This window comes from Pituophis catenifer, unplaced genomic scaffold (genome assembly GCF_029215685.1).
Source record: "Pituophis catenifer annectens isolate HBS135680 unplaced genomic scaffold, rPitCat1.0.hap2 SCAF_1, whole genome shotgun sequence".
NCBI classification, from domain to species: Eukaryota; Metazoa; Chordata; class Lepidosauria; order Squamata; family Colubridae; genus Pituophis; species Pituophis catenifer.
In genome coordinates, this window is record NW_027256881.1 from 15337311 (window position 1) to 15353178 (window position 15868).

General features: G+C 41.2%; 1 protein-coding gene across 1 annotated transcript in view; it reads right to left on the bottom strand.

Moving 5' to 3' along the window:
* COL26A1 (collagen type XXVI alpha 1 chain) overlaps positions 1-15868 on the bottom strand; it is a 206033-nt gene that overhangs the window by 150896 nt on the left and 39269 nt on the right. Inside the window, exon 2 of the mRNA XM_070945813.1 lies at positions 8895-9017. Within this exon, the coding sequence (XP_070801914.1) occupies positions 8895-9017 (123 nt within the window). The remainder of the gene's footprint in view (positions 1-8894; positions 9018-15868) is intronic.

Here is a 15868-nt window from a genome sequence, read left to right on the forward strand (position 1 = left end):
AAATTGCAGGCTGACACATATGGAGGATATCAAACTGGGAAGGCTAGAGTGAGTGTTACACTGGGTAACCATAACAAATGTGTCTGGCACAGCTCACACAGTTATTTCCTAAGCACTGAGAGCAACACTATATTCTCCTTAAGCTTCTCCAAATATACTTTTTAAGCATGTGTAAAAATTACATCTGAATATAGTACATCGGGGGCTTATTGGATAACCCAAATGGGCCATTAGAGATGAAATGTAAAAATAAAAAAAATTAAAAAAAAAGGGCTGCTGAGACAATACATCAAACCAGATTTCTTATCTAGCAGCACCTGTGGTGTTTCCTCCAGCATCAGCTGTTCATCTTCCTGAGCAGTCACTCTGGAGAAGCTCTGTCTATATAGCTACTAAGAGTCAGTATCAACTTGACTGGTGAGAGTTGGATATGATGGGAGTTGCATATAAGCAGTTGGAGCTAGGCATGATGGGAAATACATAGGTAAAGGTTCCCCTCGCACATATGTGCTTCTCGTTCCCAACTCTAGGGGGCGGTGCTCATCTCCATTTCAAAGCTGAAGAGCCAGCGCTGTCCGAAGACGTCTCCGTGGTCAGGTGGCCAGTATGATTAAACGCCAAAGGCACACGGAATGCTGTTACCTTCCCACCAAAGATAGTCCTTATTTTTTTACTTGCATTTTTTACGTGCTTTCGAACTGCTAGGTTGGCAGAAGCTGGGACAAGTAGCGGGAGCTCACCCCATTACGCGGCACTAGGGATTCGAACCGCTGAACTGCCGACCTTTCGATCGACAAGTTCAGCGTCTTAGCCACTGACCCACTGCATACTTTGGAAAATACATATAAGCGTACTAATACAAGTAGTCCTCGGCTTATGACAGAGCAGGCTCCATTACGGTCGTTAAGTCATGGCAGTCATTAAATGAGTTGCCCATGTGATTACCTCATTTAATAACCAAAATTCCTGCTCTCCCCATTGCAGTTATTAAGTGACTGCACAGGTCATTAAGCAGAGCACAGGGTGTCTTGGATGGGAGAGACACTAAGAAGCTTAGCACAGGTCCAGGCCCACACCGCTTATGTCTGCCCTGGGCCTCCCAGAGCCCCCCAGACTCCATAAGGCAACCCATGTTCCACTTCCTGCCACATGGGTCCCCCAGGATTTGGGCCTGCTTCTGGCCCCGCTGGGACCCACACTCTCAACCCCACCTGTCACAGCTTGGTCTACTCACCTTTTCCATAGATCTCTTTCTAGAAGCAGCTGATCCACCACGTGGTTTTGGGACCAGTGAGAATTCATTGTGTCTACTCCAAAATGGTGTCAGCTTCTAGGACGATACCACATGACTTCCATAGACTGATGGGCAAATTTCCCAGTTCTCCTTCCCAAAGGTGATCCATAACTTCGGTCAGGGGTTATACATCCCTTCATTCAACACCATAGTATTTTCAAACAGTCACTGAATGAATGAATGTAAGTCAAGCACTACAGTATCTGTTTCAAGTTCAACATCTGAATGAAGCCTCCTGAGTATTTCTGGTTAGACTAAAATAATCTCCATGGTTTTCTTATGCTGATGCTCTCAAATGGATTTTCCCTGCATTTTTTAGAAATCTACTAAATGAAATACAGTTACATGCAGGGCTGTTTCTGAGCTCTACGCTCAGGATAAATTACCAAAAGGCATGTGCATTACTAGATGAGAAGCCTAGCTTACATTATCAACAGTACATGGCCACAAAATGTCACAATTACAGTACATTATGCAACAAACTCGTGGCAAAATGTACTGTAATTTTTCACAGAATAAAAAACATTAGCCAATTTTTTTTTAATATGTAAATTTCTCTCTTTCTTTTTGCTGCAAGAAAATGAAACAACTACCATATTTTTCGGAGCATAAGACGCACCTTTTTCCCCCCTAAAAGGGGGTGAAAATCTAGCTGCGTCTTATATATTGAATGTAGCCCCGCTCACCCACTGGCCCCCACCCTTTGGCCTCTGCCTTGCAGCAGTTACCTCCTTGCAAGCAAACAGCAAGAAAAAACCATTCCTTTCAGCTTCAGCACAGTCTAATTAGCACAAGTTGATTAGATCGGCCTCCCAACTCTCAGCTGTTTTGCACAGGCCTCTGCTGCTTGCTGCAAAGAGGTAAATTGCTGGAGCAGATTTTTTTTTCCTTGTGCTAACCAAGCTATGCTGAAAACGAAACTGAAACAGGCTGTTTGCTGTTTGCTGCAAGGAGGCAAAATGAAGGCTATTGCTTAGTGCATTGTAAGCCGCCCTGAGTCTCCAGAGAAGGGCGGCATATAAATCAAATTTAAAAAAAAAAAAATGCTCAGAGGCAGAGGGAGATTTCTTTTTCTGCTTTTCCTCACCCAAAAAGGTAGGTGCGTCTTATACTCCAAAAAATATGGTAACTCTCTGGAAACAGTTAAAAAAACCAAAAGCATAGTGTGTGTGTGTGTGTTTGTGTATTTAATCTTTAGCCATATAACTGCATTAACGTTGCAACCTAATCTCCTTTTTCGCTATTTTTTCTTCATACTCAGGAGGGTATATAGCTGTCAGTATGGATGTTTTTTCACTTATCCAAAAAGAACAGCAACTTTTTCTGGCCCTGGACATTTTCCAATACACTGTCCCAATCCATGAAAGTTGCAAGGCCACTCATCAGAATGATGGTGTTTTTGTGAGAACTCAGCACCTTTTATTTTTTTCATTTTGATGTCGCATAACACATTAGTTGTATCCCCTCGAGCTAGAAAACAGAACTCAAGTGGACTTTCTCTCATAGAAGAGATAAGCAAGCCATTGAAGGGAGACATTCAAAAAAATATTTCCTGAGAAAGAGGCAAATGTGAGAAAGAACCTCAAAATAACCCTGCCTTGAATTTGTTTGGTATAAGATGTAGAAGAGAGGAATATTGATAGGCAAATTGTGTTATTCTGCCCTATAACTATAAAGACCATTCCTAGAAACTCTGCCATTCCTGTTTCTTACCTTCATCTACTGAAATACAGTTATAAGGTTCTCCAAAGACTGGAGCAACTACACAAGAAGCTGTACACCCAGTCTCCATTCTCTGGGAAACCTACCAGAAAAATTGGGGAGGGGGTGGGGGGAAGAGCTCACAATCAATTCCTGAATATCATTATGCAGTGGGAATTGTTTCGGACAGGCCAACCAGTGGAATTGCCTACAGATTGGTCCAAGGTGGCCTCTGTTCCTAGCCTGCTAAAAGAAGGGGCAGTCAAATGAGATATGCCATTCCTTGAGGGCAATGATGCATTGGTGGGTAATTGCCACAACTTCATGCAAAGATTTAGAGCTGCTTTTTCATCCAGGAGAACTACAGAAAATTGAGTCACTAACTGAAGCATGGAAATTGCCAAATTTGGGAGTACAGGCAGTCTTTAATTTATGACTGTGTTTGAACCAGAGGTGGGTTTCAGCGGGTTCTGACCAGTTCTGGAGAACCGGTAGCGGAAATTTTGAGTAGTTTGGAGAACCGGTAGTAAAAATTCTGACTGGCCACGCCCCCATCTATCCCAGCTGATCAGGAGGAAATGGGGATTTTGCAGTAACCTTCCCCTGGATTGGGGTGGGAATGGAGATTTTGCAGTATCCTTCCCCTGGAGTGGGGTGGGAATGGAGATCTTACAGCATCCTTCCCCTGCCACGCCCACCAAGCCACGCCCACCAAGCCATGCCACACCCACATAACCGGTAGTAAAAAAAAAAAATGAAACCCACCACTGGTTTGAACCCAGAATTATGATTGTAAGTTGTTGCGGTCATACGTTGAGGCTGTAGGAGATGACCTTGTCAGAGGCATCACGTAACCAGATTCAAAGTTACGACTATTTTTATGATGGTCTTTTTAAATAAATGTGGTTTTTAAGTAAATCCTTTTTCACCAATGTTTTTTTTTTTGCTGGAAACTGGACGTAAACACCAGAAACCAGCAAAAAAATAAATAAATCATAAATCATGTTCATGTGACCACAGGACACCGCAAAGCAGTGGTGAAAGAGCCTTGATAGTACAGTGGTTTAGTGCACCCTGTCATTAACACAACTGCCTGCAATTTCTGCTGGTTCGAATCTCTCCAAGGCTCAAGGTTGACTCAGCCTTCCATCCTTTCTAAAGTAGGTGAAATGAGGACCCAGTTTGTGGGGGCAATAAGCTGACTTTGTATAAAATATACAAAAGAATGAAGGCTATTGCTTAACGCATTGTAAGCCACCCTGAGTCTCCGGAGAAGGGCGGCATATAAATCAAATTAAAAAAAAATTTAAAAAAATGTAAAATTTGTTACTACCGGTTCTGTGGGCGTGGCTTAGTGGAGGGGGTTAATGTGACTGGGTGGGCGAGGCCAACTTTTTTTTTTTTAACTTTTAAAAACATTTTTTCTACAACCTTAAAAGGTTGAAGAAAAAAAATGCTTTTAAAAGCCTCTGACGATCAGGCAGCTCAGCTGGGATCGCCAGAGGCTTCTTTTTTTATTAAAATGTTTTTTATTTTAAACACATTAAAACAACATTAAAATCAAACATGTACAAACAACAAGAAGTAACACAACAAAAAACAAAATATCATTTTCTTTTCAGCTATATACAGCGGTCTATTCTTTCTATACATCAATATTTACAGATATTTAAGTATTAACTTATTTGACGTTCATTTTTACTTTACATCATTTCTTCTTTACTAACAAAAGATCATACACATTTTCCCCCTCCTTTCTTCATACATTTGACTTATTTCCTTATTTTTCAACCATTCATACCATCTATTCCAGACCTTATAATACTTTGATTCTTCTTTCCCCTTAATTTCTTTAGTTAATTTATCTAATTCTGCACATTCCAGGATTTTTTTAATTAAATCCTCTTCCGTTGGTACTGTTTCTTTCTTCCAATATTACGCGTATACAATACGTGCTGCTGTCAATATATGCAATATAAGGTACTGTATTTCTTTGGTATAATTTTCTATCGAAATACCTAACAGAAACTGTTCCGGTTTTCCCTCTATTGGATTCTGAATTATTTCTACTATCCAGGTTTTAATTTTCTTCCAAAATTTTTGTGCCATCGTGCAGGTCCACCATTGATGGTAATATGTTCCATAGCCAGCCTTGCATTTCCAACATTTCGGGGAGTTGGTAGGGAACATTTTTGCAATTCTGGCCGGTGGAAGGTGCCATCTATGAAACATTTTCATCTGATTTTCCTTGTATGCCGTGGCAATTGTCAGTTTCATGTTCGTTTTCCACATCTTCTCCCACTTCTCTAATTCTATCACATGGTTAATATTTTGTGCCCATTTGATCATCATGTCTTTCACTGTTTCCTCTTCCATTTTATACCGTATTAGAAACTTGTATAATCTACTTATTAGTTTTTGTTCATTCCCTAATACGATTTTGTCTAATTCTGTTTCTTCTAGTCGAACCTGATCTTTTTTTATATCCTCTGTATATTTTGAACTTATCTGTAGATACGTCCACCATTGCACTTCTCTTCCTAAATCCAGCTTCAATTCGTTTCTGGTTTTTAATATTCCTCTCTTGTTTATTATGTCTCTATATCTAATTAATTTTGTCCAGTCTACTAAATTTGGGTGTGTTAAAGTTTCCTCTGGAGAGATCCAAGACGGGATTTGTATATAGTTTTGTTTTTTTAATTTTATTCCAAATTATTAGTAATGAATTCCTAATTGTGTGTCTTCTAAAGTGTCCATAAGTGTTTTGTTCCCCCCAGATATGTATTATTATTATTATTATTATTATTATTATTATTATTATTATTATTATTATTATTATTATTATTTATTGAATTTCTATACCGCCCTTCTCCCAAAGGACTCAGGGCGGTGAACAGAATAAGATTTCATATACATATAATAATTATTTTATATATATATATAAACAGTAAATAATAAATTGAGTCAACTTAGTGTATCTGCTAAGACCTTGGCATAGAATTTAGATGTTTATGCTAGCCCTGCTTGTTGAAACAGAAAGGTCTTCAGGGCACGTCGGAAAGTGCGAAGATCTGGGATTATTCGTATTCCAGGGGGTATTTTGTTCCAAAGAGTGGGTGCCCCCACAGAGAAGGCTCTCTCCCTTGGAACTACTAGACGACATTGTTTTAATGATGGTACTATGAGTGCCACCCTATAGTTAAATCATGTCCTTCTAGTATTAGCAGTCTTTTATTTTCCAATTCTATCCACTCCTTTATCCAAACTAATCCTGCTGCTTGATAGTAAGTCTCCCAATCTGGGAGGGCGGCTCCTCCTCTCTCTCTGGTATCTTGTAATACTTTTAACTGAATGCTAGGCTTCTTTTCTTGTCAAATAAATTTTGTGGTCAATCTATTTAATAAGTTGAAAAAAATTTTCCCATTTTTATTGGAATAGTCTGGAAGAGGAATAAAATTTTAGGTAGGATATTCAATTTATTACTGCCACTCTTTCCATCCATGAGATTTGCAACTTTGTCCAGTTTTCCAAATCTTTCCTAATTTGTTCAATTAATTTATCATAGTTTTCTTTTTTAATTGAGGAACTTCTTGCCGTAAGCCAAATTCCCAAATACTTAATTTTTTTTGTTACTTGTATATTCATAATCTTTTCTAATTCTATCTCCTGTTTTTTTGTAAGATTTTTAGTTAATAATTTTGATTTATTCTTATTAATTTTTAAACCTGCTACTTCACCGAATTCTATTTTTTTAAACAATTTGGGGACGGATTCTAAAGGTTCCTCAATTATAAAGACCATATCATATGCATATGCCTGGACTTTGTACTCCTCACTTTTAATTCTCAGTCCCTTTATTTTTTGGTCTTCTCTAATTCTATTTAAGAGTGGCTCCAATGCTAGAATAAAAAGAAGTGGGGAGAGTGGGCAGCCTTGTCTTACTCCTTTTGTTATCTCAAAGCCTTTTGTCATATCCTGATTAACCAGGATACGCCAGAGGCTTTTAAAGGTATTTTTTTTCCTACAATCTCTTCGGCCGAAGAAGTTGTAGAAAAAATGCTTTTAAAAGTAAAAAAAAAAAAGCCTCTGATGATTGCGCGGCTCAGCTAAACATGGGGGGGGGCGCAGGGATGTTTGCTACCGGTTCTCCGAACCACCCGCCGCCATCGCTACTGGATCGGGCGATCCGGTCCGAACCAGGAGCATTTCACCCCTGCCGCAAAGGGACATAACGTCAAACATCAACTGCCCAAATTGCAATCACGTGATTCAGGGGGGACATTGTAATTCAGAAAATGGGTGATAAATGGCTCTGACAAGATCTATCATAACTTCAAACAGTTGTTAAGTGACTAGTAATAACTCAAGGATTATCTAGAGGTGATTTCCAGTTGTTTGCCAGAGATGTGGTCTTTAGAATGATCTTAGCCTGACCAGTTTGGGAAAGACTTTCTGATAAGTGTTAATTAGCAGATGATTGAGGAGTTGAGGCATGAAGGAAATAATAGGAGGAGGAGATTTTGCTACTATTTGTAATTCCACGCCCCCTCCCTCTGACCTCATTGGACAACAACCTCATAGAAGCCAGGCAAATATGACTGATGAAGAGACCCTCATCTGCCATAGAGAATAGAATAGAATAGAATAGAATAGAATAGAATAGAATAGAATAGAATAGAATAGAATAGAATAGAATAGAATAGAATAGAATAGAATAGAATAGAATAGAATAGAATAGAATAACAGAGTTGAAAAGGACCTTGGAGGTCTTCTAATCCAACCCCCTGCTTAGGCAGGAAACCATTTCAGACAAATAGTTATCCAATCTCTTCTTAAAAATTTCCAGTGTTGGAGCATTCACAACTTCTGGAGGCAAGTTATTCCACTGTTTAATTGTTTTATCTGTCAGGAAATTTCTCCTTAGTTCTAGGTTGCTTCTCTCCTTGATTAATTTCCACCCATTGCTTCTTGTCCTGCCCTCAAGTGCTTTGGAGAATAGCTTGACTCCCTCTTCTTTATGGCAGCCCCTGAGATATTGGAACACTGCTATCATGTCTCCCTTAGTCCTTCTTTTCATTAAACTACACATACCCAATTCCAGCAATCATTCTTTATATGTTTTAGTCTCCAGTCCCCTAATCATCTTTGTTGCTCTTCTCCGCACAAACAAAGAAGGATCTCCGTGTACACTTTTGCTGTGGATCTCAAGGACATGTATTGACACGTTTATATCTGCAGCATCTGCATTGATGTTTTGTGTAAAAAAAGAAAGATAATATTTTGAGAGTTGTGGAGTATGATAGACTTCTGAACTCTGTGGCCTTTAGGAACCAGCACACTTTTCAGTTCTGCTGAATCACCTTCAGAAGGTAATCACTTTCACTATAGTATACTTTTAGGAATGAATTAGAAGAAAGTAACAACATTATAACATATACCAGGGGTCCCCAAGTGGTGAGTGAACACGTGCGCACAGGCAGCTCCATTTGCACGAGTGGCAGGCACTCACGCTCGTCCATAACTCTAGCTCTGTGAGCGGTAGGCGCTCGTGCAAATGGACCTGTGCGCCTGCCTGCCACTCACACAGAATCCCCCACTGGGCCGCCAAGCCAGAAAGGTTGGGGATCACTGCAATTCAAGCTGACCAGGTAATAACACAAGAATTGCTCCCGTTTTCAGGTAGACCTCAATTCACATGTTTACAGATGTCTCTGAACGGAAGTGTAGATGATGTCAAAGAATGATACCATTTCCAAACAACTATACAGATTCAGCAGATCATTCAAATGGGTTGCAGTCTTGCCAACCGTTGGCTTCTGTCAACACAGTAGAGTATTTATCCAATGCTATTTCTCTGTGGCTTGGATCAAAAAAACAGGTCTAAAACACAGTCCATTACCTCACTAAATTGGCACAAGGTCCCGGCCACCGGCAGCTCTGATAAACCCTTTGGATCACTGTCTCCGAGCCATTCTGCACTTGACAGGAAACTGTCCGGGTGACTGTGTAGTGGCACCAATGACTGCGGAATAGAACAGAAGACACATTCTGTTATTCAAGTTTAATTATTTGTTTTAGCTGTAGTTCGCTGCAAATTCCAAAGACAAGTCAACAAGTACCAATTACCAGACTAAGACTGAATGCATGCCCAGGGTCCAAAGCTTCAGCACAAAGTCAGGTTTACAAGTCCTTATTAAAAAGGGGACGCGGTGGCTCAGTGGCTAAGATGCTGAGCTTGTCGATCAGAAAGGTTGGCAGTTCGGCTGTACATATCCCTAGCACCACATAATGGAGTGAGCTCCCATTACTTGCCCCAGCTTCTGCCAACCTAGCAGTTTGAAAGCACGTAAAAATGCAAGTAGAAAAATAGGGACTACCTTGGTGGGAAGGTAACAGCGTTCTGTGCACCTTCGGAGTTTAGTCATGCTGGCTACATGACCATGGAATTGTCATTAGACAGTGCTGGCTCTTCGACTTAGAAACGGAGATGAGCACTGCCCCCTAGAGTTGGGAACGACTAGCACGTATGTGCAAGGGGAACCTTTACCTTTATTAAAGGCCAACAGGAATGGGGCCAATATAATATTGGGGAGGGGAGGTGGTAGTGATGATATTCCAAGGGGCAAGGGTGGCTATTGCAAAAAAAAGGCTAACTTCTGGGCCCCGCCAGCCAATACTCCCTATTGGATGTTTCCCAGAGAATGCCCTTCCTGCCAGATTAGGTGGGATAGAGAGAAACGGTCCCATAAATGACTCAGTCCTAAACTAAGACTTAAAGGTTGCACCTATAAGCATACATGGGCACCAATATACCACAAGCCGCCACATTTTGCATCAGTTCAAACTTCAGAATATTCCTCAAGAGCAGTCCCATGTAAAGCACATTGCAGCAGTCCTATCTGGAGGTCATAAGCACATGAATGACTTTAAACAGGGCTCCCTGATCCAGGAATGAGTGAATTGGCCCAAAGCCCTAAGCTCTGTAAAGGACCTCCTGGCCATGGCTATCATCTGAGTCCAGGAGACCCCCCAGACTGAACATCACGTCTGTCTGGGGCAGTGCCACCCCATCCAGAACCAAAGATGAAAGGTCCCTGAAACCAGAAGGTCCAAAAACTTAGAGCAGGGGTGTCAAACTGGCAGCCTGCAGGCCGGATGCGTCAAGCACAGGCCACGCCCATCCCAGCTCCGCGAAGAGAAAAAATGACACAAAACATCACATGACAGCACCTGCAACCTAGAGCCATTCAGTCTTCCTTGGGCTGAGCTGAAGCTTGTTATATCCTATCCAGGCCCCCACAGGCTCCAAGCTCTGAACCTTGATAGTATCACTCAGGCAGCCTGAGGTAGAGATATAACCCCAAACTTTGGATGACCTCAACCAGCAGCCTTATGCAGATATTAAATAGAGAGAATACCAAGGGCCCTGAAGCAGCCCACAAAGGAGAGGTGGCCAGCGGGATCTCTCCCCCATCAATACTTACTGGAACCAATTCCAAAAGGAGGAGGAGAATCAACACAATACCCTGACACCCACTCCCACTCCTAGAGCTGGTCCAGAAAACTATCATAATCATCAAAGGCCACTGAGAGGTCAAGAAGAACAAAAATGGACACACTACCCCCATCCTGCTCCCGGCAAAGGTCATCGAAAAGCATGATCAAGGCCATCTGAGTCCCATACCTAAGCCTGAACCATCATTGAAAATGCTCCCGATAACCCACTTCTTCCTCTGAAGCTGCAATGCATCTATTTTCTCTACAACATTTCCTAGAAAGGGAAAAGCGGAAACTGGATTAAAATTGTACAGGATGGTGGAGTTTAGTAATAGCTCCTTGAGGAGGGGGCAAACCATTGCTTTCTTAAGAGATAGAACTACTCTCTCCTTCGAGGGGCAGTTAATCACCACTGGAACCTAATCACATGTCCCTCCCTAAGAAGCCTCAGCCAGCCAGGAGGGACATGGATCTAATGGAGGTGTCTGCACTAACAGCCTCAAGGACCATGTTCACTTTCTCAGTCTCAACAGGATCAAAGATAGCCAAGCTAGAACCAGCCAAAGTAACTTCCACACAACCTGCCTCAAGGCCAGAGACCAGCTCAGAGCAGATCTGGTCAACTTTGTCCATTAGCCTAACATACTCTTTACATAGTCCTGTTAGTGAATCTTAGAATCATTTCCACCCAGAAGGCATGAGGTCACACAAACCAGGCCACTGGAGATGTAATAAGGACAGAGAAATATTGACATTTCTCTGCCCATATCGCCACACAATAGCTGCCATGATTTGCTTAACAACTGTGGCAAAAATGTTGTAAATTTGGGGTCAACTCATTTAATACCTGCCTTACCCAGCAACGGAAATCAAGGTTTATCTGTAGATGGTGGTTGGTCTGCTAACATTTCTCTGCTAATATTTCTTATGCTCTTGTCATCTTGAACATATTGTCAGGGTTCCAAGTAATAGACCCATAGCAAGCAAAACTCCAAGGCAGGTAGATTCAACAGCAGTTTCCACCTAATTAAAAGTTTGTCACTTTCTCAAAACAATCAGTCACATGGTCCAATCACGGTGCTGTCTGGTTGTCTGATAACATCACTCCGCCTTCCTCTGCCGGGTGTGAGAATGTTCTTGGTTCCCAAGAGAAAGTATTTTGTTTGGGCTACAAAATCCCAGCTATCTAAAATCCACCCTCCCTATCCCTCAGCTCCAGTGTGGCAACACTGAAGAATCCAAGATGGCTTCGGTCAGGTCAGCTTCAGGGTTGACACATATATCCAGATAAATGTAATGTTGGCCATCCCTGAGCTACATTTAGTAAATGCATGGCATTACAGGAAGCTTTCAATATCGCTGGCTCAGACGTGACCCTGACTAGCTGGCCATCTTTTCCTTGCCAGAAAACACTGAGATAGGAAGATGAAGTAGAAAGTATACTACAGGAGGATTAAACTTTACAAAGTTTTGACACTGAGGAGGAGACCCTAGCTGTGTTTACATTACCCAATGCAGTTAAAATTTTGCATCCTGGGATGAAGGATTTCCTAGCAATAAAACAAACAAGATAATTAAAAGCTTCTCTCGGTCCCTTGGATGCATCTTCTCATCTTTAAGGGAATGACTCATGGCTTTGACCTCATGGGACTGTAATTTTATGACAAAGGAAGATGCATTTAAAAAAAAATTTCAAGTGAATGAGGACTTTTGCAGAAAAAAAATCTGCAACATCCAAGAAAAAAATGCCCAGTTCACTTCAACCTTCTCTATTTGAACACGTCTTTTTTAATATAGCACTTATAGTTAGATTCTAAATTTACCCTAAATGGATTCTAATGTAGTGACATTAAAGTTTTTTTTAAAAAAAATACAAAAGGAGATTTTAAAATGTATTATTCCATACTTCACAGAGACATCTAAGAATAGATAATGATGAAGGAAAATTACTAATTTATAATCTGTTAAATATCACCTTAAAAAAGAATAAGCAAAATGAAGAATGGAAGCAATAATTTCACAATTCCAAACAAAGCTTAATGTAGGAAAAGGTCATATCATAGTTAAATGCTAAAAAAAAAACTAGGCCCATTTCTGTTCTGGTGGGGGCAGGGCAGATGTTTATTCTGCTCCATATAAAGTGAATGAGGAAAATTTATGATGGGACAAGAAAGATTTCCTCAAAAGTTACACTTAAGATAACTGTTTAAATGATGTCTAAAGAGAGAAAAACCATTATCAAAGCATAAAAAAGGATGCCAGTATTTTTCTATCTTTTTAAACTGTTGGAAGTTAACATACTGATTGTTCTGAGCCAGGCTTCCTGGGACAGTAAAAAGCACACGCTTAGTCCTAAAAACCCTCTTTTTATTTCAACTGCTGTGAATTATGTTCATTCACAGCCCATAATGAGTCAGAAATATTTTGTAAAGAATCCGACAGAAGTCTGCCACAGTCTTTCAGGATAAGGCTGAAAAGCACCCACCTTTATCTCCCTTGACACGCTGCCAAAGACCTAATTGGCAATTAGCTTTGCAAGGCCACACGGAGCAGTCAAAACAGAGCTTCAGAATTCAAACCGACCAGAACGAACAAAGTTGCTTCCTGCAAAGTCTCAAGTGCCTTTGCTCCTCCTTTATGTCTTATGGGAGGGGCCAATCATCTCCAAGCCCCTCAGATACTCCCAAATTATCCCTTTTGTTTTAACTGTTCTTGCCTTCTGACAGCTCTGCACATGTGTGCACTGGGAACAGGTTCCCCCTGTTCCTCTGCCTCACTGATGTCTGACTCTGGAGGCTCCAGAGGCAGCACATAACTCCCAGATGGCCCTGGCCCCTTCTCTGCCTCTGACGCAGAGCCCTCGTCTGAGCCTTCCCCAGATTCCAGGATTGGCCCATGTTCCTCCCCAACCTCCTCACTGTCCGACTCTGCTGCCAGTTCCACAGGCTGCCAGCGGACCACAACACTGATAGACTCACAGGTTACTAAATAAAAATGTAAAATTGAAGGAATAAGGGGGGAAATCCTCTTACATTGGTCCCTTGGTACTCAACTGCTTTGAAACTCATCAAATTTAATACTCAACATATTTTGATGTAACATTTTTGACCCAGTATTCATTCTTTGTTTTGGTACTCAATGCACAAGCTAGAACTTATCGGTGTCAGCTGCCTTGTGATTCACTACATTATTCCTTACAGGAAAAATTTGTTTGGTACTCATTGTTTTTGGTACCCATCGCACCTCCCAGAACCAATTAAGGATGAGTACCGAGGTATCACTGTATTTTTCTTGAAAACATTGGGACAAAATGAAATATATGCAATACTGTACTTACCTTTTAAAGTACTCTTTATAGCAGTGATTTTCAATCCTAGCAGTTTTAAGATGCGTGGATTTCAGCTTCCAGAATCCCCCAGCCAGCAAGCACTGCTTCTCAACCTTAGTAACTTGAAGATAAATGGACTATAACTCCCAGAATTCCATGCATCCTCGAGTTGCTAAGGTTGAGAAACACTGCTTTACACTTCTAAATAAATGGATGCTATTGCCAAGGCCTATCCCATTTCCCAGTGCCTGGAGATTCAGTATAAGACAGGAACATATTGACCTATCTCTACATATGTATTTCCCAATCAGGAGAACTTCCAGATGTGTAACTTCAACTCCCAGAATTCCCTAGCCAGTTTGGCCATTGTGGAGAATTCTGGGGGCTAAAAGCCACACATCTGGAAGTTGCTGTGGTTGGGAAAGACTGTTCTACATCAAAAGTTAACAAAAGCTAGCAAGGCCATGAGCTTAGAAACCAAGCCCTCCTCTTGTGAAAATGAATGCTATGTTTCTTTGGAGAAAGAGTGGTATTATGTTGCTCCTGAGAACTGTATTATTTAACTTGTCCTCTGCATGCAGGAACTGTAAAGATTTAACTGTGTGATTAGCCTTATATAAACCTCCTATTACATAGCTTTTGGAAATAAAATTGGGGAGTAAACACTAATAAAAGATTAACCTATTTCTTAAACATTTTAACATGCCATTTTAAAACAAAATATGAGGAGGTAATATCAATCATTATGAAAACAAAAAGCAGTACAGAAATACCCACCCAATTTTTCTGCACTCTTAACATTCCAGCTACTGGACACGGACTTCCCCAATAATATTAAATATATTAGGATTCTTAGCTATTATTGCCAAGTCTGTACTTGGGAAGTGTAACAAGTATTGGTAGTCTTCAACCTACGGCCACAATTAAGGTCAAAATTTCTGTTGCTAAGCAAGACATTTGTTAAGTGACTTTTGCCCCATTTTACAACCTTTCTTGCCACAGTTGCTAAGTGAATCACTGCAGTTGTTAAGTTAGTAACATGGTTGTTAAGTGAATCTGGTTTATCCAGAGGTGGGCTTCAAAAATTTTAGCAAGAGGTTCTCTGCCCGGTTGCTGGATGGCCATGGCCATGGTGGATGTAGCCTAGTCGGCCTCCTGCACCATGGTGGTAGTGTGGGGAGGGTTTTGCCCTCGCTGGGCTCCAGAGGCTTTGCTCGAGCCTCTGGGAGGGTGAGAATGGCCTCCCCAGGCTATGGAGGACTTCTTGAACTTCTGGTAGGCCCATTTTCCGCCCTTCCTGAGCCTCCGCGTATGCCCTGCACTTACCTGCATCCAAAACAGGCTGCGTGGGGACTCCTGGGAGGGGAGGGGAGGGGTGGGTGGGGCCAGCCAGGAGTGGGATTTGGGGGTTCTCTGAACTGCACAGAATCTTAGCTAGAGGTTCTCCCGAACCCCTGCAGACCCCCAGCAGCCCACCCCTGGGTTTATCCATTAACTTTGCTTGTTGGAAGGTTGCAAAAGATGATCACATGATCCCGGGACACTGCAACCATGATGAGTCAGTTGCCAAGCATCTGAATTTTGACCACGGGACTGTGGGGATGCTGCAACGGTCATAAGTGTGAAAAATGGTCATAAGCCACTTTTTTCAGTGCCACTGCAACTTTGAACGGTTACTAAATGAACTGTGGTACGTCGAGAACTACCTGTAATTTCAATTATTCTGAAAACAAGAAGGAGTATAGGAGTATAGGAATACCCACCCAATATTTCTTCAAGGCTTTTTCTTTACTTTAACTACTGGAGACAGACTTCCCCAATAGTACTAAATATATTAAGGTTCTTTATTTTGGCAGATATTATTCCCACACATATATTTGGGAAGTGTAACAAGTACTATGGGATACTGCATGCTAAGCGAGAAAGATTAAAAAGAGAGCAGATCTGCACAGCATTCACATACCAGTGTATTATCTTATTTAACAAAATGCAAGTGGACATCCTAAATACAAACTAGCCTATCCATATGCATTAAAAGCAACAAAAAT